We start from the raw sequence: 25,770 nt of genomic DNA, 5'->3' as shown, positions 1-25,770 counted from the left end.
CTTTTGAAGTAGCGGGAACCGTCCTTTGACTTTTGGGAAGGAAAGCTGTGTTACATGTGGAAACGTGAAGTGAAAGAGCAGTGGCTGTGTTCGAGAGGTGGAGTGCGCCTTTAACAGCCCCGGCCAATGGATAGCAAAAGGCGTGATCCGGGGGCTGCTGCTGGTGGTGGTGGTGGTGGGGTGGGAGGGGGATCTGTGTCGGCGATCGGCAGTCGCCCCTGCTGTGGTCACGTGATGTGGCAGCACTGTGACAGAGCGGAGGGCGGCTGGCAGTGCGCAGACGCAGTGACGTCTCCTCCTCCTCCCCCCTCCCTCCCCCGTTCCCAAGATGGCGCAGGTGCAGGCACGCTTTTACACCGAGGACAGGAGGTAAGAACCGATCCGATCCGATCCGATCCCGGCCTCCCTGGGGGGGGCGAGTCCAATTCACGGTGCGGCTCGCACACGGGAGTGGGAAACACGCCTCGGTGTCTCAGTTTAGTAAAAGTCTCCCTCTTCCGCATGTTGTTGGGGGGAGGGGGAGGTGGGCCGAGGTTGTGTTCAACTGAATGGGGGCGTTACCGCGCGAGCCGCAAAAGTCAGCGGGGGGCGGGGCTGGCCGCACCTGTGCGCACAGACAGCGGGGTTCACGTCTCGGGACCAGCGACCCAACGCTCAGCCCGGTCTCAGTCCCAGGTGTGAGACCAGGTTGGCTGACCCCGCGCGGGAAGGACTCGAGTCCTTTTGGAATAACTCTTGTTTTTAATCAGCAAACGCCGTATACGCTCAGGCCCCGGTTCGGGTCTTTTCCCCCCACCGATGCTGCCAGAACAGACCCCTGTCTCTTTTTTTTTAATCAAGAGCAAGGGTCCCTATGTGATGGAGAAGAGCAGTTCTTGTCTCTCCTCTTTGTCTGCATTGTGCTGAACATCTGTCCCTGTGGAAATCACAGAGCACTGCAACCCCAGCGTATTCTCCGTGTACCCGTACATGAAACAGACAGCAGTCCCTGTGTAGATTATGGATAATAGCAGTTCCTGTGCATTGTACAGAGAACAGCTGTCCCTCCACGTTTCATTTACTTTATTATTCTAATTAGGGTCTCCCCTGCTAGACAACACGCTGTGCTTCAAGCTATCATCTGGGGATCTGTGATTCATTCCTGAGGTCTCCCAAAAAACCCAAGTGTTTGGTAATCTCTTGAGGGCACATCATTTCATCATAGATCATTAGAATCCCAACAGTGTGGAAACAGGCCATTAGGCCTAACAATTATCTCAGATTACAACAGGATCTGGACCAGATGGGCCATTGGGCTGAGGAGTAGCAGATGAGTTTAATTCGGATAAATGTGAGGTGCTGCATTTTGGGAAAGCAAATCTTAGCAGGACTTATGCACTTAATGGTAAGGTCCTAGGGAGTGTTGCTGAACAAAGAGACCTTGGAGTGCAGGTTCGTAGCTCCTTGAAAGTGGAGTTGCAGGGAGATAGGATAGTGAAGAAGGTGTTTGGTATGCTTTCCTTTATTGGTCAAAATATTGAGTACAGGAGTTGGAGGTCATGTTGCGGCTGTACAGGACATTGGTTAGGCCACTGTTGGAATATTGCGTGCAGTTCTGGTCTCCTTCCTATCGGAAAGATGTTGTGAAACTTGAAAGGGTTCAGAAAAGATTTACAAGAATGTTGCCAGGGTTGGAGGATCTGAGCTACAGGGAGAGGCTGAACAGGCTGGGGCAGTTTTCCCTGGAGCGTCAGAGGCTGAGGGGTGACCCTATAGAGGTTTACAAAGTTATGAGGGGCATGGATAAGATAAATAGGCAAAGTCTTTTCCCTGGGGTCGGGGAGTCCAGAACTAGAGGGCATAGGTTTAGGGTGAGAGGGGAAAGATATAAAAGAGACAGAAGGGGCAACTTTTTCACACAGAGGGTGGTGCGTGTATGGAATGAGCTGGCAGAGGATTGGAAGGCTGGTACAATTGCAACATTTAAGAGGCATTTGGATGGGTATATGAAAAGCCAATTCACCAAACCTGCACATCTTTGGATTGTGGGAGGAAACTGGAGCACCTGAAGGAAACCCACGCAGACACCGGGAGAAAGTGCAAACTGCATGCAGTCGCCCAAATCAAACCTGGATCCCTGGCATTCTGAGGCAACAGTACTAATCACTGAGCAACTGTGCCACCCATTTATATTGGGTTTACTCTTGTATGTTGAGTGATGTCTGTAATCCATGTAGTCTTTTACTACCAAATAAAAGTTATTACCCACATTCCTCTTGATGAACTCTGCCTTAAAAGTCTGGGAAGATATCAGTTGGAAGTTGAGCACTATGACGTAGGGTAGGATGAAGTGGCAATTATAAAATGCTAGAGAGAAAAGAACAGAACTAATAAGTTGTGTCAACATTAATTTAACTGCTCTTCTGTTACTAACATTTTCATGTTAACTTTATTATTTTAATAGCCACGAACATATTTTCTCCTTACACCTCTTCTCTCATTTTTGCTGTCCACAGCTTCACCTTTAAGTATCTTCTAAGTTCATTAGATTGTTGAAAATTGCTGCTGTTCAATTCAAAGATTATTTCTGATGTGCGTTAGTGTAAGTAAAGGCTGTTGAGAGCTAAGGCAATTCCTGCCTCCCCAATGCCAGAATAAATAGAATAATTTCAGTGCTGCCGTGTGAAAATTCCATAGTGGAGAGCACTGAGACGTTGTGGACAAGTCAGAATCCCTACAGTGTGGAAGCAGGCCATTCAACCCTTTGAGTCCTCACTGACCCTCCGAAGAGCATCCCAACCAGACCATTCATTAATCTTGTAATTCCCCTGGCTAATCCACCAAGCCTACACACCCCTGGATACTATGGGGCAATTTAGCAGAGCTAATACACCTAACCTGCACATCTTCGGACTGTGGGAGGAAACCCATACAGACCTGGGGAGATTCTAGAGATTGGAATCAAACCTCTGGCACTGTGAAGCAGAAATGCTAACCACTGAGCCACCATGCAGCCCCTAAGTCCACGTTATTATCTAAAGTACTTCACAACACATGGTATTACTGGACAGTGCGATCAGCATCAAGGATTCTGCCCAATTTCATCACCTCAGTCCATGGCCCTTATGAACTGAGATCATTTATCAATTAAAGCATTTATAATGCAGTCGCAAAACTAAGAAGGTCTATAGTGTGATTGCTTCATTGTATGTCACCATACCAGAAATCTTTCTGCAATAATGATCTTTGAAGCGTGACGATGGAAACTTTTGAGAAAATGAGAACTAGGAGCAGGAGTAGACTATATGCATCACCCAGCCTGCTTGATCATTCAGTACAATTATAGCTGACATTGAGCTTCAATGCCACCCCACCCACTGCACTGCATATCTAGACACGGTGGCACAGTGGTTAGCACTGCTGCCTCATAGCGCCAGGGACCTGGGTTCAATTCCCGCCCCAGGCGACTGACTGTGTGGAGTTTGCACATTCTCCCCGTGTCTGCGTGGGTTTCCTCCGGGTGCTCCGGTTTCCTCCCACAATCCAAAGATGTGCGGGTCAGGTGAATTGGCAATGCTAAATTGCCCATAGTGTTAGCTGTAGGCGAGTGGGTCTGGGTGGGTTGCGCTTTGGCGGGTCGGTGTGGACTTGTTGGGCCAAAGGGCCTGTTTCCATACTGTAAGTAATCTAATCTAATCTAATCTAGACCTTGGTTCTTGAACACCAGGGATCTGTCACCATCTCAAGCTAAACCGTATGCAACAATGGAGCATTCACAACCTTTTGAATAAAGAATTTCAATGATTTATAACCTTTTGAGTGAAGGACCTTCTCTTATCTCAGATCTCGATGATTGACCTGTATGCTAACACTGTGCTCCCATGTTCTAGATTCCCCAGCCACAGGAAACAGTCTCTGTCTAACATATAGTTTAGGAGCAGTAATAGTTCACATGAGCCTCCTCCACTAATCACGAAGGCCATGGTTAATCGGATTATCCCACAATCCTGCCTTTTCCGATAACCTGCAGAAAATGTGTTGCTGAAAAAGCGCAGCAGGTCAGGCTGCATTCAAGGAGCAGGAGAATCGACGTTTTGGCCCTTCTTCAGCCCTCGAACTGAGCACCACCTTCCTAACCTGCAATCTTCTTCCTGACCTCTCCGCCCCCACTCCCACTCCGGCCTATCACCCTCACCTTAACCTCCTTCCACCTATCGCACTTCCAACGCCCCTCCCCCAAGTCCCTCCTCCCTACCTTTTATCTTAGCCTGCTGGACACACTCTCCTACTCCACTGCATCTCCTCCACTTCCCGCTCCTCTGCCCTTGAGTCCCGCCCCTCCAATCGCCACCAGGACAGAACCCCACTGGTCCTCACCTACCACCCTACCAACCTCCATATGCATCATATCATCTGCCGTCATTTCCGCCACCTCCAAATGGACCCCACCACCAGGGATATATTTCCCTCCCCTCCCCTATCAGCGTTCCAAAACTCCCTCGTCAGGTCCACATCCCTCACCAACCCAACCTCCACTCCCGGTACCTTCCCCTGCAACCGCAAGAAATGCAAAACTTGTGCCCACACCTCCCCCTTACTTCCCTCCAAGGCCCCAAGGGATCCTTCCATTTCCACCACAAATTCACCTGCATCTCCACACACATCATTTACTGCATCCGCTGCACCTGATGTGGCGTCCTCTATATTGGGGAGACAGGCTGCCTACTTGTGGAACGTTTCAGAGAACACCTCTGGGACACGCTGACCAACCAACCCAACCACCCCGTGGCTCAACACTTCAACTCCCCCTCCCACTCCACCAAGGACATGCAGGTCCTTGGACTCCTCCATTGCCAGACCATAGGAACACGACGGCTGGAGGAACTAGAGGGCATTGGTTTAGGGTGAGATGGGAAACATATAATAGAGACCTAAGGGGCAACTTTTTCATGCAGAGGGTGGTACATGTATGGAATGAGCTGCCAGAAGAAGTGGTGGAGGCTGGTACAATTGCAATATTTAAAAGACATTTGGATGAGTGTATGAATAGGAAGGGTTTAGTGGGATATGGGCTGGGTGCTGGCAGGTGTGAATAAATTTGGGTTTGGATATCTGGTCGGCATGGTGGGGTTGGACCGAAGGGTCTGTTTCTGTGCTGTACATCTTTATGACTCTGAGTATATCAGATGTCCATTAGAATTTCAAATATAGAACGTAGAACAATACAGCACAGAAATGGGCCTTTAAGCCCATCATGTCTCTGCTATCCATTCCAAACTAAACCCATCTGCCTGCTCATGGTTCATATCTGTGTATTTACTGTCTGTTCGTGCTTCTCTCTGAATGTCTCTTAAATGTTGCTATCATATCTACTTCTACCACCTCCCCAGGCACATTCCAGGCACTTTCCCCGAGGACCAGTTTCATCTCTTAACAATCTTAAAACTTACACAATTATGATCACTATTCTCAAAATACTTACCCATTGAAACTTCAATCACCTGGGCAGACTGATTTCCCAATACAAGGTCCAGTATGGCCTCTTCCCTAGTCGAACTGTCTGTGTATTGTTACAAGAAAGCCTCCTGGATATACCTAACACATTCTGCTTATCTCAGCCCCTGGTACTAAGGTAATCCCAGTGAATATTGACAAATTAAAAATCACCCACTATAGTAACCCTGTTCTGAAATCTGCTTTTCATGATCTGCTTACATATCTGTTTCCTCTATTTCCCTAATGTTCTGCTTGATCCTGTTCTGAAGAAGGGTCAGTGCACATGCTGACCTATTACTCTGGTTCCCAGCCCTCCCACCGCAATAGTTTAACCTCTCCCAAGTGACAACAACAAACCTCTCTGTAAGAATATTGATGTTCAGCTGATATCCAGTTTGGGTGCAACCTGTCCTCGTCATAGAGATCCTTCTACCTTGAGAGAGATATGAATGATCCAGATATGTGAAGAATGCTCACTCCACTCCCTATGCCAGCTTTTTAGCCATACATTCAACTGGTCTCACTAACATGGCTGAAATGATTCTTAAGGCTAAAATTGAAAGCCAAATATTTGGTTTTAGATTGTTTAAAAGTCACTACTGACTGTAACCAAAAATATCATTTTGCATTGAAACTAGAGTATGTCTTTTAAGTTCAATGGAGAGGAAAAAGATCCAAGGCTTTGATTGTAGAGTCAGGGGAATGTATCAAAGTGGATGCTGTTTGCAATTGTCAGTGCAGACTAAATGTCCTCCTCTACTGTGCTGTTTAATATTCTATAAAATACTTCATATGGAGAAAGAGGAAGGCAACATAGACAATGGTATATTCCTTCCACTTCTAGTTTCTGATTCATAACAGACTTGTTTACAAACAGACATTTTGTCTTGGCTGCGGTTTGTACGTGATACTGGGGCATGAAATAACACAAAGTTTTCAATAATATTGAAACAAGTTGTCTTTATAATATCAAAAAATGTATTTCTATATAGGTATGAAGTAGATGATACATCATTCTCTGTTCCTGCTGCAGCCGAAGTTAATGACCTCAGTAAAGTCATCAATAAACTACTAGAAGCAAAACATGGTGAGTTAATGCCATGGTGAGTTTGAGACTACCAGACCGTTGATCCAGTGGATATTTGCCAGCTGTTACTTGTTGCAATCAGCCAGGTTGTGATACAAATTCTTTCTGTTTCATGAAATAAATCTTTTGGAGCTCGGTTCTTTACAGGTTCAAGTCTAACCTAAGTCTGTCATTTATGGGTTCTCATGATGAGATTCTTGGACCCGGGTCCACAGCACTATTGGTATAATGGCAGTCTCTGCAGTGCTGAAACCTGAAAGATTGACATTGATTCAGTAGTTAGTCTCTAATGTTAGCACTGTGTGCAGGAAACTTTATGCTCTATTTTGCCTCATCAGAACTAACTGATTCGCTGATTTTTCAAAAGCAGTACGTAGAAACTGTTCATATTTCCATCACATTGTACTTGGTCTTCAGTCTTCAAGCATTAATACAGTGTGCTTGACCCCAGTTTCAGAGCTAGGAAGCAAATGTAATTTATGAGCAGTAATCTGAGTGTTCTGTGATTTATTTAGGTTAGGGGGGGAGGGTGCACAGTCTGTGTCTTTTTTAGTGTGCTCTATACAGTGAAATGATTGAGAGATTGACATGTTCTTTTTTGTTCTTGTAGCTAATCACAAACATGCAGACTTTGACTTCCTCATTAAGGGCCAGTTTTTACGACTGGCACTGGGTAAACATATGGAACTGGAAAACATTTCAACAGTAAGTCACCATAAGCCAGTTTTGTTGGAAATTTAAGCATCACACTCAATCTCTTGGACTGGGAGAATACAATGTTGTTTTAAGTACACAAGTGAGTTTTTTTTTAATGAAAAAAGCAGAAAAACTGTAGTTGGTTAGTTTCCAGTTTGAAGAAAACCTTTGATGTTTTTGTTTTGTCCCACATTAGGAAGAAGTGGTTGAGATTGAATATATAGAACGGTACAATGCCCCTCAACCAGAAGAGTGTTTGTTTCATGATGATTGGGTCAGTGCGGTAGAGGCACAGGGAGAATGGTAAGAAAGAGTATTGATCATTTTACATTAGGACCCTTGAAAATTGAAATTTGGGCTGGGAAATGTGTTGCTGAATATTTAAATAGCATTGTTGTAAACATTGAGATCACATGATTGCTCATTTGTCACCGGGGCTTAAAACTTTGTGGAACAGCTTGGTTAATAATCATTCTGTTTTTCAAATCTTTTAATGTTTCTATTGAGGTTCAGTGTGGTTCGAACAATGGTCTTTGATATAATTGATTCTTCAGTCCTAAGACAATAGACTTATGTATCAGCTACAATAGAGAAACTCACCTTCTATAATAGTACCAGAAGACTGTACCATTTAGTTTAAATCCTATTGGTTGGAAGTTATCCAGAATTGAAATAATGTCCTTTGTTGATGATTTCACACCTTTTGCTTGCCCCCTTTTCCATTGCTGCATTCTAGAAAATCCTAGACTCTGTTCCTCAAAAGGATACCATGTATGTGAGTGTTTGAGATGAGAGGCGTAACCGATTTTGTTTCTTTTTAGCATGACCAAATAATGCAATGATGCATGTCAACACCATTCAGTATTTCATTGTATGCTTACAGGCCACTGCATTTATCAGGCCATTTTTCTCTTTCCATAGATACTGTCAGATCTGCTGGGCATTTTCAACATTTTCTGTTTTATTTCAGATGTCAAAATCTGCAGTACTTTACTGTTATACATTTGTCAGGCACACCTGCTTGAAAATAGTGTCCTTTACAATACTGTCAAAGTCTATGGGGGCCAAGTCACAGAATACGTTAAAGAAAGAGAGAAATTTTAAAGGCGTTAAGGAGTATGGGGAGAAAACACAAATATGGCATTGAGATAGAATATCAGCCTTGATCATATAGAATAGCGGAGCAGATCTGAGGGGCTAAATAGTTTACTGTTCTTAGCTTCTTTCATCAGCTCTGTTCAGTTTTGAGTTATATAGTAACACTCAAAAATTGATGTTTATTTTATACTTTTTAGGATTCTCACAGGATCATATGATAAAGTTGCTCACATTTGGACCTTAGATGGTCAACCACTCGTGGCCCTTCCTGGACACACAGAAGTAGTCAAAGATGTAGCATGGATCAAGAAAGGTGAATGCTTAGACCTAAGTCAAAATAGCCACAGCCATACTTTGGCCACGAGGTGTATTTTTAAGGATTCCAGATCTGCAACTTGTGAAGTTTACTGTATTTTCTGAAATTCTGTTGTCTTATGTTTGTGTGCTGAGAGTCTTATGTGGCGGTAATGAATATTGAAGCGCAGATGAAAAAGTATTATTGTTTGACTGGACTACTGGTTGTTGGCTAATGATCATTTTGTCAATTCTGCCTGATTTGGCAAATTATTTTGTTTAACAGATGTAATCTTGCAGTTAACCACTTGATTGTATCTATCTGTCATTCATGCATAATCTTGGGTGATATTTGATATAATTTATCAAATGTATTATCACCTTTGTATTGGAGTTTGATTTGTGCTTATAATTATATTAAAATAGCTACTTTCACTGCCTTGTAAAATTGACAACAACCTCTGCATCCATTTGAGATTAAATGTGTGAATTCAGAAGTTGCTGTCAGTGATTCCTGGCTGTACCACTTGGTGTGTTGTGAAAGCTTTGTGAAACGAAATTGGTTAGAAACCATTGAATTGATGTGATCTTTAATTTTAATTCTGCTATTTTTGTTGAATAAACACAAAGTTACGTCTTGTTAAGTCATATGTAATTGTGTACTTCACAGCACGCTAAGTAATTACATGGAATAATGACTTGTATTTAAACTAATTTTGTATTTGTGCAAAGTAACATTTCTCAATTCAATGATAAAAATTCCGTACCTTTTCCAATTTTAAATTGATATTTCAGGTTTCAACTTAATCTCCATTTATGTATCAATCTTTATTTTTAAATTCCTGTAAAGTTATGAAACAGGAATGATAGAATGTACTTACTACTTTCTGATTTGTTGTTTGTGAGTACGCTTTATATTAATCAATATTTAGCTTGCTTAATGGCAGTTAATGATTAAAGTTTTAACTTCCTTTGAGGTTAGCAGCGAGCTTTGTTGAAGACCATAAATAAGCAGTTATGAAGCACATAACTGTTTATCAAGAAATGGCCTCAGTAGATTGTAGGAGTAAAAAAGATCAACAGGAATCTTTGTTTTAATTGTTTAAATTTGAATGTAATTTAAAATACAGTTAAAGCAAAGCATTCTGAGATTAGGAAAAATATAAACTAACTATTTCCTCTCCCCATTAGTGTGTGGCTGATAATTTAGTTGAATTACATTATTTTTAGGCACAGTAATATTCCTTCTCTGCTTGCTTAGTTTTACCTTCATGTTCACTCAAGCCTTGATAAAATATGTTTGTGCTTTCATAGTCAGTGTATTTGGTCAATAAATGTGATGTCTGGCTTTACTTAACTAAATTCTGTTTTTTTTTAATTAGTTGGTCTCTGCAACTTGCTGCTTAGTGCCTCTCAAGACCAGACTATTATCTTATGGGAATGGAACTCAGAAAAGAATAAAGTAAGAGCGTTACACTCCTGTCGAGGACATGCTGCAAGTGTAGAGTCAATTGCTGTGGACAATACGAAAACTAAAGTGAGTTCCATTATTGTGAGATCTTAGTTGTTTGCATAAATGACTTTAGTACTTTATCTCAATTTGTGAGCAGCATTTTTATCTGACAGTAGTTTAGATAATTCTACTCAAAGCTACCATCAAAACCCAGCAGATAGGAAGCAGCAAATAAGTCAGAAAAGGATGTGTACATTGTAAATTGTGAAGCTGCAAATCTGACATAGAGGAGAAAAGATGTTTAGCTGTTCCTGCTGTGGTGAGTGCTTGCTCCTGTGACTGGATATTAGGTGCACCACTACTAAAATCCTTCCCAGAATGAGCACAGTATCACCAACAAAAAAGCAGAAGCATTATTGGAAAAAGTAATCATACTCTGATGAACAAGTAAAGCATCAGTCTTCTATATTTAAGTTAAAACAAGGGAATTTTCTGTGAATATTCATTGATGAATAATATAATTGGAATTGCAATATTATATAATTCCTGACTACTAAAGGACGAGATCATCGTTGGGCCACCATTACTGTGCAGTAATTTGATCATGCTAACTGGATAACTATCACTATATCACTGATTGAGCATTATCAAAAGTGCTTTAATAGGTAGTAGTAGAGAACATATTATCAGTTCCCAAACTCTCATCTGTCTTTTACTTGAATCATTCCAAGGGGTTTACATTCCTGAAACAGCTTTTTTTTAAAAAATGATGCCTTCTGTGACAATAATTTGGACATGCCAGTGTTAGACTGGGCTGTACAAAGTTAAAAATCACACAACACCAGGTTATAGTCCAGGTTTATGTGGAAGCACTAGCTTTCGGAAGACTGCTCCTTCATCAGACAGCCACCTGATGAAGGAGCAGCACGCCGAAAGCTAATCCTTCCAAATAAACCTATTGGACTATAACCTGGTGTTGTGTGATTGATGATGACAGTATGTCCTTACTCCTCCTCCTTCACCAGTCTATAACCCTTGATAATCATAGGATAGTTCAGCACAGAGGGGACCTGCATGGCCTTTTCATGTCTGCTCTTCCTGAAAACAATTCATTTTCCTCACTCGCCACTTTTGTTCTTATCTCCCTGTAATTATGTTTTATTATCTATTTATCCAACTTCCTTTTGAGTATGCATCGATCAGTTTATCAAGGTCGTGCATTTAAAATCCTCTCCACTTATTGTGTGAGCCATTTTTTAAAATGTCATTTTTTTTCCAGTTATCTTAAATCTATAATCTCTTTTTAGCACACGTTAAACCACTGAAAATCATTTATTATTTGCACTCTTTAGATCCTTAAGACTGAGATGAGAAATTTCATCATTGTGAAATACTGATAATACCCAGAGCAATGTGGATACTTTGTCTTCGATTATTTTCAAGACTTGAATTTGATCGTCAGAGGTCTTGTGATGCAGTGAGATCCCTGCCTTTAACTAGAAACTTCAAATTTGAGTCCCACTCTAGTACTTGATCGCCAAATAGATTGAGTGTAAGATTGTAGATCATTCCAACATAGATCAATGGCTCTTCATCAGCCATCTGCAGAAGGCAATAATAAACCACTGCAGCACCTTGTAGATGAAGATTGGACAAACAGAAATTCATGTTGCCAACTTGCTTTCAGGGCATGGTACCTGAAGCGAGAGAAGGGTGGGCCTTTAGAAAGTAGAGGAATAGGTGGAAATTTGAAGATAAGACAAGAGATCAGATGTGATTTTTTGTAAAAATGAGGGAACAGTCTCAAGTGTATTATGGCTTCCTTCTGTTTCCATTTTCTTTATTTTTGTTAAAATATCTGGTACAGGGCAATCAACTCAGTTTAACAAGTAATGAAAATTTGCCAATGGCAACATGGATTTAATCTTGAAAAGATGGGCATACAAACAGTCACTATAATAAACACGATTAAAGAATACAAGAAAACTTAGACCAAACACACATTTTTGTAAATTGTTACAAGATATGCCATGGTAATGGTACAGCCAATTGGATAGATGATTGATGATTACATACAGTCAGAGCTGGGGGAAAAAAGAGGAAGCGATTTGTACACAGGTGAGGTTTGTTTAGTAAGAATAGCGATTGTAAAGCATTGATGCCAACAGTTAATAGTGTTAAACAAAAGCAGTCTATTGTCAGATCTTTAACCATTTTCAAACAAGTTCCAAGGGAGTACTTTAAAACAGAAATGAAATTATATATATTAGCACTTAACATCTTTTATAGATTAAAAGTGCTGAAGTACTTCTCCCCATAAAGCAGCCCTAATGTATGTAAATTGACACCTGGTACCATTAAAAGATGCGAGGAGCACATGTTGGAAGATTCACAATTTTTACAACATTTTTACATCAGATAATTACACGAAGTCATGAAAAGGTTTATATTTCATATCTGCTTATACCTTTTGTTGAGCTTGTCAAACTTTGCCTTGGTTTTAACCAGCTTGATATGCTTTTGCCCAGTCTGTCATCCAGTAGCTCTTGAGGATCTACCATCTGGTGGATGGACAACTAATGGTTATCAGTTCTTTCTGTATAACTGATCTTGAGCTGCCATCCCCTATCCTCACATTCCAGACAGCACACCTTGTTGATGTAGACAGACAAGATATTCTTTTGTTTATTCTTGACTCTGTGAGATCTGGGTGTGGTTCAGAGGTGCTTGGGCAACAAGAACTGAAACAGTTCACATGCTGACAATACTTCGGACCCTTGCTTTTCTTGATATGTCTGTTAAAGATTTAGGCTTGGGTGTGTAGGGCACAATTATTAAAAAATTGTAAATAAAATATAAGTATTCTAAGTTGTGAGGATAGTGATTGACTTCATGAGAAGTATGAAATAATACATTTTGTGAGGGAGGAGAGGCAATAAAACTAAAGAGAATGAAGGAACAGGGGCTTGGTCTTGGTATAGTAGATTTGCACAGAGATATTTGAGAATGGTTGCGTGGGCGGCACGGTGGCACAGTGGTGAACACTGCTGACTCACAGCGCCAGAGACCTGGGTTCATTTCGCGCCTCAGGCAACTCTCTGTGTGGAGTTTGCACATTCTCCCCGTGACTGTATGGGTTTCCTCCGGGTGCTCCGGTTTCCTCCCACAATCCAAAAATGTGCAGGTTAGATGGATTGGCCACGCTAAATTGCCCATAGTGTTAGGTGAAGGGGTAAATGTAGGGGAACAGGTCTGGGTGGGTTGCGCTTCGGCGGGTCGATGTGGACTTGTTGGGCCGAAGGGCCTGTTTCCCGACTGTAAGTGATCTAAAAATGTATGGGATCGTGGACATTTTGAATAGGGACAAAATGAAAAAACAATGTAATTTCTCATTGATCTTTGTAATATCCTAGTTCAGCTTAATTCTTGGCGCCACAATTTAAAAAAGAATATGAAGGCATAACAGTGAAGGTGAAGAAAGGGTTGAGTGTTGTTTCAGAAATGATAGATTCCAGTCAAGTGGATAGTTTGGAGAAGCTGGGATTTTGTCTTCACCTAAAGGAAGGTTGAATGAAGATTTGATAGTGGTGTTCAAAATCATTAGCTGGCTTGTGAGAGCAAATGGAAGATACTTCTTTCCATTGGTGGGAGGATTGAGAACCTGAGAGAACAGGTTTAAGGAAATTGGCAATAGAAGCAATGGCAATATAAGGGAAAATGTGATATGTGATCAGTTTTAGGAGTTGAAATGCATTGTCTGTTAAAAGCAAATTCAGTAATGCTTTTTAAAAGGGAATTAGATAAGAAGGATATGTGGAAAAGCTGAGTTAGAGAAAGAGCCATTGTGGAAACAGTGGCTTCCTTCTGTAACCATTCTAGGCTTTTCCCTACAAATAGTTGGTAATTACCTTGTTAATTAATCCATCCCTTTTTCTAATGTTGATCACACCATTCTTTTCTACTGCTGGTGCTGTTCAGATTGATCTGATATTCTTAGAATTTCCATTGCTTCATGTCCTGTACTGTCACCTCCAGGTGTAACTCCTCTTCTTCATCTGCATAGTGCTGCTTAACAGCATTATCTGCATCTATGGGATAATGAAACCCAACTTTATGTCTACCATGTCTGTTGAATCCTCTATTGCCTATTTGCAAATCTTTGAAAGATAATATGAATTAACTCACGTACCTTTCCAAGTTATCACTATCCAGTCAATCAAGTCATATTTGAATACAGCCAATGTGGTAGGAGGTTCAGTTTTTAAATAGAGTTTAATGTCATGTCATGTCCTAATAATTCAGCCAAAACTCCAAACCTGGTAAGAAGTGAATATCTGTCCAATTCGGGCAGAGTGCTGACTCGTAGAAAAGCTCTGACTTCTCAGTACTCAGGTATCCTGGGCAGTTTGAATTCCCAGAGGAGAGTTTGACTGGAGTTCAAAGTTTGGGAGAAACTGGAGCTTTGCCTTCAAGTTCTTGTCCACTGTCTTCTGTTCTGAGCTTCCAGCTCTTTCTTACAGCTTGCAAGCCAGTGTTTCCCAAACCTGATGAAAGGTTATGGCCTGAAATGTCGACTTCCTTGTTGGTCTGGGCCGCTTGACCTGCTGGATTTCTTCCAGCTCCACTCTTTATCCACTCTGACTCTTCGGCATCTGCAGTCCTCACTATCTCCAACTTCCCAAGCTCTTTGTCTAGCATGACTTTGTGTGACCCCACAGTGAGAATTATGGGGGTTTAGTGCTGAATGTAAAATAACTTACCAGAATTCAATTCTTATATTTTGTGGAAACACAGTTTTATAAAATATTTTTCACTGCTACATATCGAGCAGTATTTCATATACTTTATTTTTGTTTACTTCAAAAACTATTGCCCCATTTAACTGAATAATGACATCTGTTTATGTTCTGTTCCTCTCATAATAACTGCTTTAATTAGTTGCTGTACCTGCAAGCTAATACTTTCAGATTTACATGCTAGCTCATCCAGATTTCATTGCATTGCATTGATTAATTTGAATAAAGTTGTTTAGATCAATAAATCATGAGGCTCTGTGGATTCTGCTTCAGAGATTTAGATGCCCAAGAAACTTGATTACAATTATGCATCTGTTTCATGATAATATGACTGCAACTCTTCTGAGAGATTTAAAATAGAGGCCTTAGAAATCTGGATCCTCGTCAAGCAAAGCTGAGTATTAGCCTTTGTACTATTTACAACCTACTTATCAGTTGCTACTCACCTCACCAAGTATCATTGGCCTTCTGGTGTCAGTATTAAGCACAGTCTAGATGGAAAACCTTGTAACCTTAATGCCAAAACTCTGAAATGTCATTGTCCACTCTGTAGCAGGTTTGCAAACTGCTTGCAATCTTTTTAATTCAGCCCATTCTTAAAAGTTAACCAAACAAAATTCATACCTTCACACCTGAGATATTCTTGGATGCATACTCACTACTCATTGGGTAAACTCACTTCTGTGATCATTATAATTAATTTAATGTAAGTTAGTTTGCTTGCTGGGCGCTGAGATTTTAGCTTCCAAATAATTTATTTTTAAATTCACTCTGTACGGACATGTTAATCAGTAAGATCTTGAATCTACATTAAACAGGAGTTTCTAATTTTTCTTCTTGGGACAACTTGTCAGAAAGTAATTTTTTTTCAATGTTGTGTGTTTTTACAAAATTGGGACTTGTAACTTTTTTTAATAGACAGAAAGTAATAAACAGTTAATTTTCAAGTTGGCAGGTCTAAATAGGGGAGTGCTTAGTAGGATCAGAACTTAGACCATAGCTATTTACAGTCTAACATCAGTGACGTGGAGGAAGCAAGTATTATATGTTCAAGCTTGCTGATGATAGAAGACTAAAGGGGAAAGGGAGAATTATCCTCTTAGCAAGAATAAAAATGCAGAATATAAATAACAATTTTTTTTTCAAAAGTTGACAGTCAATCAAGATTGTCAGTCAAAATTAATGTCTCAGAAGATTTGAAAGCCTTATGGCCTACTGATTTATTTCACATATTTTTCCACAGAATCAAGTTAGTGTTGGTCATTGGCAGTGATATTTCATCAGTTCCATAAATCTGAAACAAAGCCAGAAATTGCTGGAGAAAGGCAGCAGATCGAGCAGCATCTGTGAAAGGAAAGCAATCTCCATGTTTTGGGTCACTACTCGAGTTTCTTTGGCAATTTCTGTTTTTGTTTCAGATTTGCAGCATCTGCAGTTATTGATTTTATTTCTCTATAAATCAATGTTTATACCTCAGCTGGAGTATTGTTTGCCTTTTTAGGAAGAGTCAATAAGTGTAACACTGGAAAAGCACAGCAGTTCAGGCAGCATCCGAGGAGCAGGATGTCTTCGGCATCAGCCCTTCATCAGGAGTGTGTGTGTTTGGTGGGGGTGGGGGAGGGGAATGGTGAGGAAAAGGGGCTAAGAGATAAATAGAGTGGGGGTGGAATTGTGGGAAGGTAGCTGGGAAGGCGATAAGTGGACGCAGGATGGGGGGGGGGGGGGTGGTAACCGTGATAGGTCGATGGTGAGGGTGGAGCGGATAGGTGGGAGGGAAGATGGACAGGTTGGCCAGTTCAAGAGGGCAGTGCCAGGATGGAGGATTGTATCTGGGATGCGGGTGGAGGGAGGGGAAATTTGGGAACTAGTGAAATCGGCGTTGATGCAGTGTGGTTGGATGTTCCCAAGGCATTCTTTCTCCAGTCGTCGTGTGCCTTTGATTTGGCGGGGGAGGCAGCCCAGGACTTGGATGTCCTTGGACTTGAAGTGGTCAGGCACAGGGCGGTGGGATTGTTGGATGCATGTGTCCCAGAGATGTTCCCTGAAACATTCTGTGAGTTGATGTTCAGAACTCTGGAGAGAATGGAATAAAGGCTTATTGCAGTGATAACCAAAGATGAGGGAATTCAGTTATCTGGAGAGTTGAAGAAGCTGGGATTATTTCTTTGGATTAGAGAAACTTGAGAGGAAATTTGAAAGAGATATTTGTATTACAAGGGTTTTTGATGGAGGAACCATTTTCTCTGAGAAATTAGTTGGTCACCAAAGATTGTAGATTTAAAATAATTGGCAAAAGAGGTAAAGAAGATATGGGAAATTTCTTTGTACACCGTTCTTTTAGAAAAAAAAACACTCATTATGGGCTGAATTGTCTCCTTGTAATATTATAGTTAGCTGAAAATGTTTGAACTTGTCATGTTTATTTTGAAAATGGTGGCACAGTTGTTAGCACTGCTGCCTCACAGCGCCTGAGACCCGGGTTCAATTCCCGACTCAGGCGACTGACTGTGTGGAGTTTGCACGTTCTCCCCGTGTCTGCGTGGGTTTGCTCCGGTTTCCTCCCACAGTCCAAAGATGTGCGGGTCAGGTGAATCGGCCATGCTAAATTGCCCGTAGTGTTGGGTAAGGGGTAAATGTAGGGGTATGGGTGGGTTGCGCTTCGGCGGGTCGGTGTGGACTTGTTGGGCCGAAGGGCCTGTTTCCACACTGTAAGTAATCTAATCTAAGTAATTTTGAAAATCTACATGTATAACCGACATATTTTCTGCTTAGTTTTGCAGTGGTTCATGGGACAAGATGATAAAGATATGGTCAGCAGGTAATGTAAAATATTGTCACAAAATCTTATATCCAAAATCGCGCTTCTGAACTGCCATTAATTTTATTTTGTTCATTGACCCTTGATTACTTGCAAGTTCCAAATTGTCATCAACAGTTTATCTTAAAACTCTCAGCTTCCATTATTAGCCAGGGTCAAATGTCAGGTTTGCTTCAATGTTTATAATCTCATTATTTGTCTCCATAATTAATTTTAGGCACCTTAAGTGCCAGACAGTTGTGCAATTTCAATACAATTGCATCCATCTGATTCGTTAGACTCAAGATTTTCTGGCAGTATGTAGATTTACCACTTGCATGTTGCCATAATGTTGAGACGCAGTTTCATAAACCCTACAGTGAGTTTACTGACATCATGGTAGGCACATCTCAGAAATTAGCATCATTATTTCTGATTTTTTTTTCCTACCTTCCACCTTGAGAGACCCTGTGGTAATTAATGAAGGATGTGTTTGTGGATCATTGCCTGTGTCACTCAGACTTGTGATCCTAAAGCCCATGGTGATTTTTTTCATTTGGTCTCTGTTACTTTAATTTGCTTTAGCACCTAAGGTTAAGAGTTTACCAAGAGGGAGAGTTGCACATATAAGTTACTATTCTCAGCTACCTAGGGTTTTGAGCTACCTTTATATTTTATTAGTTCCCAATGAGGATGAAGAAATGATGGATGAGTCTGAATCCAGGCCAAGAAAGAAACAGAAGACTGAACAACTAGGATTAACAAGAGTAAGCAGCTTACGTTCTTATTATAACTTCTCGAATGGGGAAGGAAAGGAAAAGGAAATTATCTAGGATTTAAAAGTATTATTTAGTATGACACGGAAGGTGAAACATTCCAGTAAGGGCTTGTATCTGGAGTTCCTTGTTTTAGCCATGCTGCTAAGAGGAATTGGCAGGTATTGGACAAGGTTTCCACGGCAGTTGAAAGGCTTATATTGTCACAACCGGCAGTGGATTTTCTTGTGTTTTTCACAGTAGTTCCGACATTTTCAAATTGTATGGTATAACGAATGGTTTATGTTCATTATGAAAGGGTTAAAATTTGGAAATCACTAGCAAATGGGTTGCATTTTCTGTCCCATTTGCACAGAGAACTCTGAAGACAGAGTTTGACCACGGATTGTCAATCAGACAGGTTTACTTTTACTTCAATTTTGACAGAGCTAGCCAGACCAGCTGTGTTTGTTAAAACGATAGGATGAAGTATGTGAACGTAAATCCGGAGGTTATGCAAGAGTGGAGTGTTTGCATGATGACTGCCTCCAGCCTCCTAAGTTGGAGGACAGAATCTGAATTGTTACAACATGGAAGGAGGCCTTTTGATGCATCAAGCCTGCTGGTGAATGCAAATTGAGGGTTGATTCAATAGAGTGGGCAGCATAGTGGCTAGCACAGTTGCCTCACAGTGCCAGGGATATGAATTTGACTCCACCTCTGGAGTCAAATTTTAATCTTATAGTCATAGAATCATAGAGATGTACAGCATGGAAACAGACCCTTCAGTCCAACTCATCCATGCCGACCAGATATCCTAACACAATCTAGTCCCACCTGCCAGCACCCGACCCATATCCCTCCAAACCCTTCGTATTCATATACCCATCCAAATGCCTCTTAAATGTTGAAATTGTACCAGCCTCCACAACATCCTCTGGCAGCGCATTCCATGCACGTACCACCTTTTGCGTGAAATGGTTGTCCCTTAGGTTTCTTTTATATCTTTCCCCTCTCACCCTAAACCTATGCCCTCTAGTTCTGGGCTCCCCCACCCAGCGAAAAGACTTTGTCTATTTATCGTATCCATGCCCCTCATAATTTTATAAACCTCCATATGGTCATCGCTCATCCTCTGACTCTCCAGGGAAAACAGCCCCAGCCTATTCAGCCTCTCCCTATAGCTCAAATTCTCCAACCCTGGCAACATTCTTGTAAATCTTTTCTGAACCCTTTCAAGTTTCACAACATCTTTCTGATAGGAAGGAGACCAGAATTGCACGCAATATTCCAACAGTGGCCTAACCAATGTCCTGTACAGCCGCAACATGACCTCCAACTCCTGTACTCAATATTCTGACCAATAAGGGAAAGCATACCAAACACCTTCTTCACTATCCTATCTCCCTGCAACTCCACTTTCAAGGAGCTATGAACGTGCACTCCAAGGTCTCTTTGTTCAGCAACACTCCCTAGGACCTTACCATTTAAATGTATAAGTCCTGCTAAGATTTGCTTTCCCAAAATGCAGCACCTCGCATTTATCCGAATTAAACTCCATCTGCCACTCCTCAGCCCATTGGCCCATCTGATCAAGATCCCGTTGTAATCTGAGGTAATCTTCTTTGGTGTCCACTACACCTCCAATTTTGGTGTCATCTGCAAACTTACTAACTATGCCTCTTATGCTCACATCCAAATCATTTGTATAAATGACAAAAATTTGTGAACCCAGCATCGATCCTTGTGGCACTCCACTGATCACAGGCCTCCAGTCTGAAAAAATACCCTCCACCACCACTCTCTGTCTTCTACATTTGAGCCAGTTCTTTATCCAAGTGGCGAGTTCTTCTTGTATTCCATGAGATCTAACCTTGCTAACCAGTCTCCCATGGGAAACTTTGTCAAACGCCTTACTGAAGTCTATATAGATCACATCTACCACTCTGCCCTCATCAATCCTCTTTGTTACTTCAAAAAACTCAATCAAATATGTGAGACATGATTTTCCACGCACAAAGCCATGTTGACTGTCCCTAATCAGTCCTTGTCTTTCCAAATACATGTACATCTTGTCCCCTCAGGATTCCCTCCAACAACCTGCCCAACACTGACGTCAGGCTCACCGGTCTGTAGTTCCCTGGCTTGTCTTTACCACCTGTCTTAAACAGTGGCAGTACGTTAGACAGCCTCCAGTCTTCCGGCACCTCACTTGTGACTATTGATGATACAAATATCTCAGTAAGAGGCCCAGCAATCACTTCTCTAGCTTCCCACAGTGTTATAGGGTACATCAGATCAGGTCCACTTTTATGCGTTTCAACACATCCAGCACTTCCTCCACAGTAATATGGACATTTTTCAAGATGTCACCATCTATTTCCCTACATTTTGTATCTTCCATGTCCTTTTCGACAGTAATACTTAATCACATTTTTAAAGTGGAGATATTTTGCTCATCTTACACTGAAGATCTTTGGTTTACTATAAACAAGTTTTCTTGCATCCTGTATGCATGCATGCTGTTAATTTTATACAAAGCAGGAGAGCAGAAGCTGTGTTGACTTAAAGTAATTACTAGATGTATCAGCTGGTAACTTTCTTTATTTTGAGGTAAATGAAAAAAAGCAGAATTGGCATTTTAAGCTCACGTCTGATTGAAATGAACAGTTAGGAACATGACCCAAGCTGGAGTGACCTTTTGGATTTCCTTAGAACATGGGACAGTATCCTTTTTGAAGTTTGTGTTTTTGTTTGCATTTTTGTAAAAATTCAATACTTGATCATTTAAATCGTACTTGTTACCCAGTGATATCATTCGGAGTAACCACTGTTAACATTGATATCCTTTCCCACAGACCCCTATAATGACACTGTCTGGTCATAATGAAGCGGTTTCCTCAGTCTTGTGGTCTGATACAGAGGAACTCTGTAGTGCATCCTGGGATCATACCCTTAAGATTTGGGATGCTGAAACTGGAGCCCAAAAATGTACCTTGGTGAGTTGGTAGTGTTGCACGACAGCTTACATTTAGAATCAAATTTTCACGAAATAACTCTGGAATAAACACTCTCATTATTCCTACTACTAACTGTGTGAGGGACCTAGATAACTGGGTTGGATGGGCTGCACCTGCTGGTCTTGTACATTACAATCTGTGGATGGATTGTGTGTTATATATTTCCACCCTATCCAGTTAAAAAGGATTCCACTTTCTGTTTTTGCTTGTTATTTAAAGTTTGCCTATATTGTTATCCAAAGAGCCATTCTTTTGTTGTGAATTGTGACAATGTGTGCTGCTGTGATTTTTTTTTGTAACAAAGTTTTGTTCTAAATAATGCATGGTATTGACTCTTTTTAACACCACTCTTCTTTTGTATTTTAAGTCAGTATCTAGAATGGTGTTTATAGCTTAACTTTTAATGTTTTGGGCAGGTATTTCACATGTATCCCTCTTTGTTCTGTGCTTTTTAAACAAATCTCTTCTAAAAGCTGTTTTAGATTATCTCATTTGTCATAATACAATCTCACTGCCTCAGAGCCAGGAAACCTGCGTCCATCTCTCATCTACTCTATAGGTGTGTAACAACACTGAAAATGAACAAACAAAAATTCAGAGTTAAAACACACTTGTGTGGGTCTGTGGTGCAGCAGTAATGCCCCTATTTCTGAACTAGGAGACCCACATACAAGTCGCACCCGGTCTAGATAATTTCTCTGAACATATTGATTAAGAAGTATATATTTATACAGCAGTCTCATCACATTTTATATTTGAAGCTAAATGTTTCCTAGATGTGACTTGAATTGTTTCTGTGCTTTCTGAAACCATGTTTGTATCTTTTAGTTCCTAACTGTCTTTTTTTCTCACCATCTCCGCCAAAAGAATGGGAACAAGGTGTTTAATTGCATCTCTTATTCCCCATTGTGCAAAAGGCTGGCATCAGGTAGCACTGACAGGCACATCAGGCTGTGGGATCCACGTTCAAAAGGTAATTTCAAAATATTTTGTGCATTTTCCTACAAGATCATGACTGTTCACCTGTTGTGTGTTCCTTGTGTAAGGTGAAAAGTGTAATTGAGTGTGTTAAGTTGTGGCGTTGTGTGTAGATATACCGCAATGTTAGGATTGATTTCTGGGTACACCCTCCAATGCCAGTATATCATTTCTTTGAGAATGGAGACTGTAAAGAATATTCCAGATGTGCTTCTGTATACTCTAATCTCCTTGCAACAAAGGCCAAATTTGCATGCTAACTTTCGTGGCCCTTTTACAAGCATACGGAGTCTTCCTGAACATCACCATTTACAAGTTGCACATCTTTTTAAAATTAAAAGGTTGTGCTTTTCTATTCTTTTGGCCAATGTGGACAAATTAATTTTCCCGCATTCTGTTCTAACTCTCACTTCCTCTGTTTCATCAGCATTCATCTGAGTTGTTAATATCCGTTGTACGTATATGAGGCCCCGGCACTGATCTTTTGATGCTCCATTAGTCACAGTCTGTCAACTTGAAAATTGATTATTTATGCATACTGTTTCCTTTTTTGTCCATTAAAACAATCACCTATCCATGCCTTTCTGCACTTATGAACCCTTTTCTTGCCTATTAACCTTTTGTATGCACCTTATTGACTGTTTTGGAAAGCTTGATATACTGGACCTGTTGTTTCCCCTTTACTCAGAGTAGTAGGGTCAGTAAGCAGAGGGCACAGTTTTAAGGTAAGGAACAGGAGGATTCGAGGACATTTGAGGAAAACTAATTTCAACTTTGGATAGGTTTGTTAAGAAGACATTTTGCTTGGAGTTTTGAGTTGGAGTATTATGTTGAGGTTGTATGGGACGTTGGTGAGGCCTCTTCAGGAGTACTGTGTCCAGTTCTGGCCTCCCTATTATAGGAACAGATTCAGAAGAGATTTACCAGGATGTTGCTGGGAATGGAGGGTTTGAGGCTCAGACCTTTTTCACTGGAGCACAGGAGGTTGAGAGATGACCTTATAAAATCATAAGGGGTATGGCTAAGATGAATGGCATGTGTCAGATTTCAAGATGGGGGGCATGATCTTATGGTGAGAGGAACTTTTGTTTTACCAAGTTCATGTGTGGAATGAGCTTCCACAGGAAGTGACAGATGCAGGTACAGTTACAACATTTAAAGACATTTGGGTAACTACAGAAATGTTTAGAGGGATGTGGGTCAGGCGCAGGCAGGGGATATAGTTTAATTTTGGATTATAGTCGGCATGGATCAATTGGACCAAAGTGTCTTGTTTCTGTGTTGTTTGACTCTACACCTGGAGGGTTTTGGGTACCTAGAACTCACTGCCTAAAGAGGTAATAAATATGCAGGGACTCTCAAGATGTTGAAGAACTAATTAGATGAATGCTTGAAAAGTTGCATACAAGACTCCAGGCCAAGTGCTGGAAAATGAATTAGAAGAGATGAAAATTTGATGGCTGAAGGGGCTCTTTTTCTGCTGTAAAACTTAGATTCTAATAAATTCTAGAGTGCTTATCAGACTACATTTTGTTGAAAACTTTTAATATTTTCCACTGTTAATTTGTTGCCATATGTTTTTTAGCCAATTCTCCCCTCAAACCTGCGTAATTGGCTTTAAGTAAGTAACTTAAGATTCTTGATTCTGATTGACCAATGTCACTTTGACATTTTCCCAGTGATTATACTGTCACCTCTGCCTCATTACATTATACTGTATCTAAAATTGCTTTCACCCTAGTTCGTTCTACAGTGTACCTGTTTTCATAATTCCTATGAAAAGCTTCTACAAACTCATCTTCCAGACTAACCTTGCCAATTTGTTTGTCCCAAATTGAAGATCAGCATTACCCAGGATTATTACATTGTCTTTGTTACAAGCTCCACTAACTACTTGTTTAATGCTTTGTCCATCTATGTAACTACAGTTATGGACCTGTAAACTAACCCCAACAGTATTTTCTGACTCTTAGAAATCATCTGGATCCTTTTTTGTCTTCCTAAAATATAGTGCATCCTAGAGTATTTTTTTCTGTCATGGTACTTAAATAGAAATCATTTAATTCTCCTTGTCATCTGTTTTACTGCAGACGCTTTGCCCATTCATGTAAAGTGTCTTTGATTTTTTTTTAAGCAGTTACTCTCTGAATGAAACTTAACTTGCTGATGCCCAATAAACTATCCATTCACATATTTATTCAGAGCACTACACTGTTCCTTTACCTTGACTTAGGATTTTAAAATTTTCCTTCACCTGAATCCCTGTTGGTTTAATGTCTTGTTGCAGCCTGGTTTAAGTTGATGCCATCCAATGGAATAGGTCCTTCTGCTGCTAGTGGCCCATCATTCAAAATCTATCTCTCTTTCACAGATCTGCTTGATGTTGTCCCAATTGACACATTGTTCAGATAATAATCCAGACACGATTACTATTAGTGCTATGCATTTCAACATTATATCTTCAAGCTCTCTCTGGAAAGCATCATTCTTGATTCTAACTGTGGTGTTGATTTCTATTTGCACCCTTCGTTTCCAACCCTGAGGAGATGTCTTTCAGTGGTACTAGGCAGGAAACAGTATCTATTCCCTGACTATACGGACCCCTATAAGTACTACATTCCTTTTTTGTCTCCTCTCTTCCAAGGATGAAAGTACACAATGTACAGTTGATTTCACACAGACTTTTACTCAAGCAAGGTTCCGAATCCTGTTATGCTTTGTCTTGGCCTGCCAATGTTCAAGTAGCCAGAGTCACTGTTTGTGTGGATTTGGAATGTGCATGGTAACAGATTATTTGATGATCACAGGTATCATTGTTGCTTCTGATCATGGTCACACCTGATGACCGTGTTTTTATTTACTGATGGAGGCCAGTAGATAGCAATTAGGAACAGGGATTCTGATAAATCATACTCATTCTTTGGTCAAAGTTTGCTCAAACAAGCTACAGGGACCTGCCAGAGAATTGTAATGAGAAGTTCTTGGTTTCATTTACCACCGAATGTAGATTTGTTGCCAACCACTATGACTGCTGTACATTTCAAACCTTGCAATATCTTGACCATTTCTGAGTTTAATGGCATCACAAAAAATGATATTGGTCAAGGACAACTCTGCTGTCTTTAGGTTTCTTTTTTGTCTGGTTGCAGAAGACCTGATTCTGATAGTGTCTCTGAATATAGACACTGACAACAAAAGCAAAACCCTAATTAAGAAATCTCTTTCTAGATCAGACAGGCTGTGGTATAAATCCAGGATTGTCAGGAGACAATCCAAATTATTCTTTCTAAGCTACAGATATCAACTAATTTTCTCTGGAAT

The 25,770-nt window shown here is 40.7% G+C and overlaps 1 protein-coding gene across 1 annotated transcript in view; it reads left to right on the top strand.

Annotated features, from left to right (window-relative positions):
- The first annotated feature begins 308 nt into the window (after positions 1-308).
- The window catches only part of wdr12 (WD repeat domain 12), a 31,719-nt gene continuing 6,257 nt past the window's right edge, over positions 309-25,770 (top strand). Inside the window, exons 1-10 of the mRNA XM_060828049.1 lie at positions 309-369; positions 6,468-6,562; positions 7,173-7,267; positions 7,455-7,561; positions 8,554-8,669; positions 10,033-10,187; positions 17,672-17,717; positions 18,378-18,463; positions 21,310-21,450; positions 22,339-22,444. Coding sequence (XP_060684032.1) covers positions 329-369; positions 6,468-6,562; positions 7,173-7,267; positions 7,455-7,561; positions 8,554-8,669; positions 10,033-10,187; positions 17,672-17,717; positions 18,378-18,463; positions 21,310-21,450; positions 22,339-22,444 — 988 coding nt within the window. The 5' untranslated portion in view covers positions 309-328. The remainder of the gene's footprint in view (positions 370-6,467; positions 6,563-7,172; positions 7,268-7,454; positions 7,562-8,553; positions 8,670-10,032; positions 10,188-17,671; positions 17,718-18,377; positions 18,464-21,309; positions 21,451-22,338; positions 22,445-25,770) is intronic.

The sequence above is a fragment of the Hemiscyllium ocellatum genome, chromosome 7, assembly GCF_020745735.1.
Source record: "Hemiscyllium ocellatum isolate sHemOce1 chromosome 7, sHemOce1.pat.X.cur, whole genome shotgun sequence".
NCBI lineage: Eukaryota > Metazoa > Chordata > Chondrichthyes > Orectolobiformes > Hemiscylliidae > Hemiscyllium > Hemiscyllium ocellatum.
Note: the sequence above shows the minus strand (reverse complement) of the source record. Positions and strands in the feature narration are given on the sequence as shown.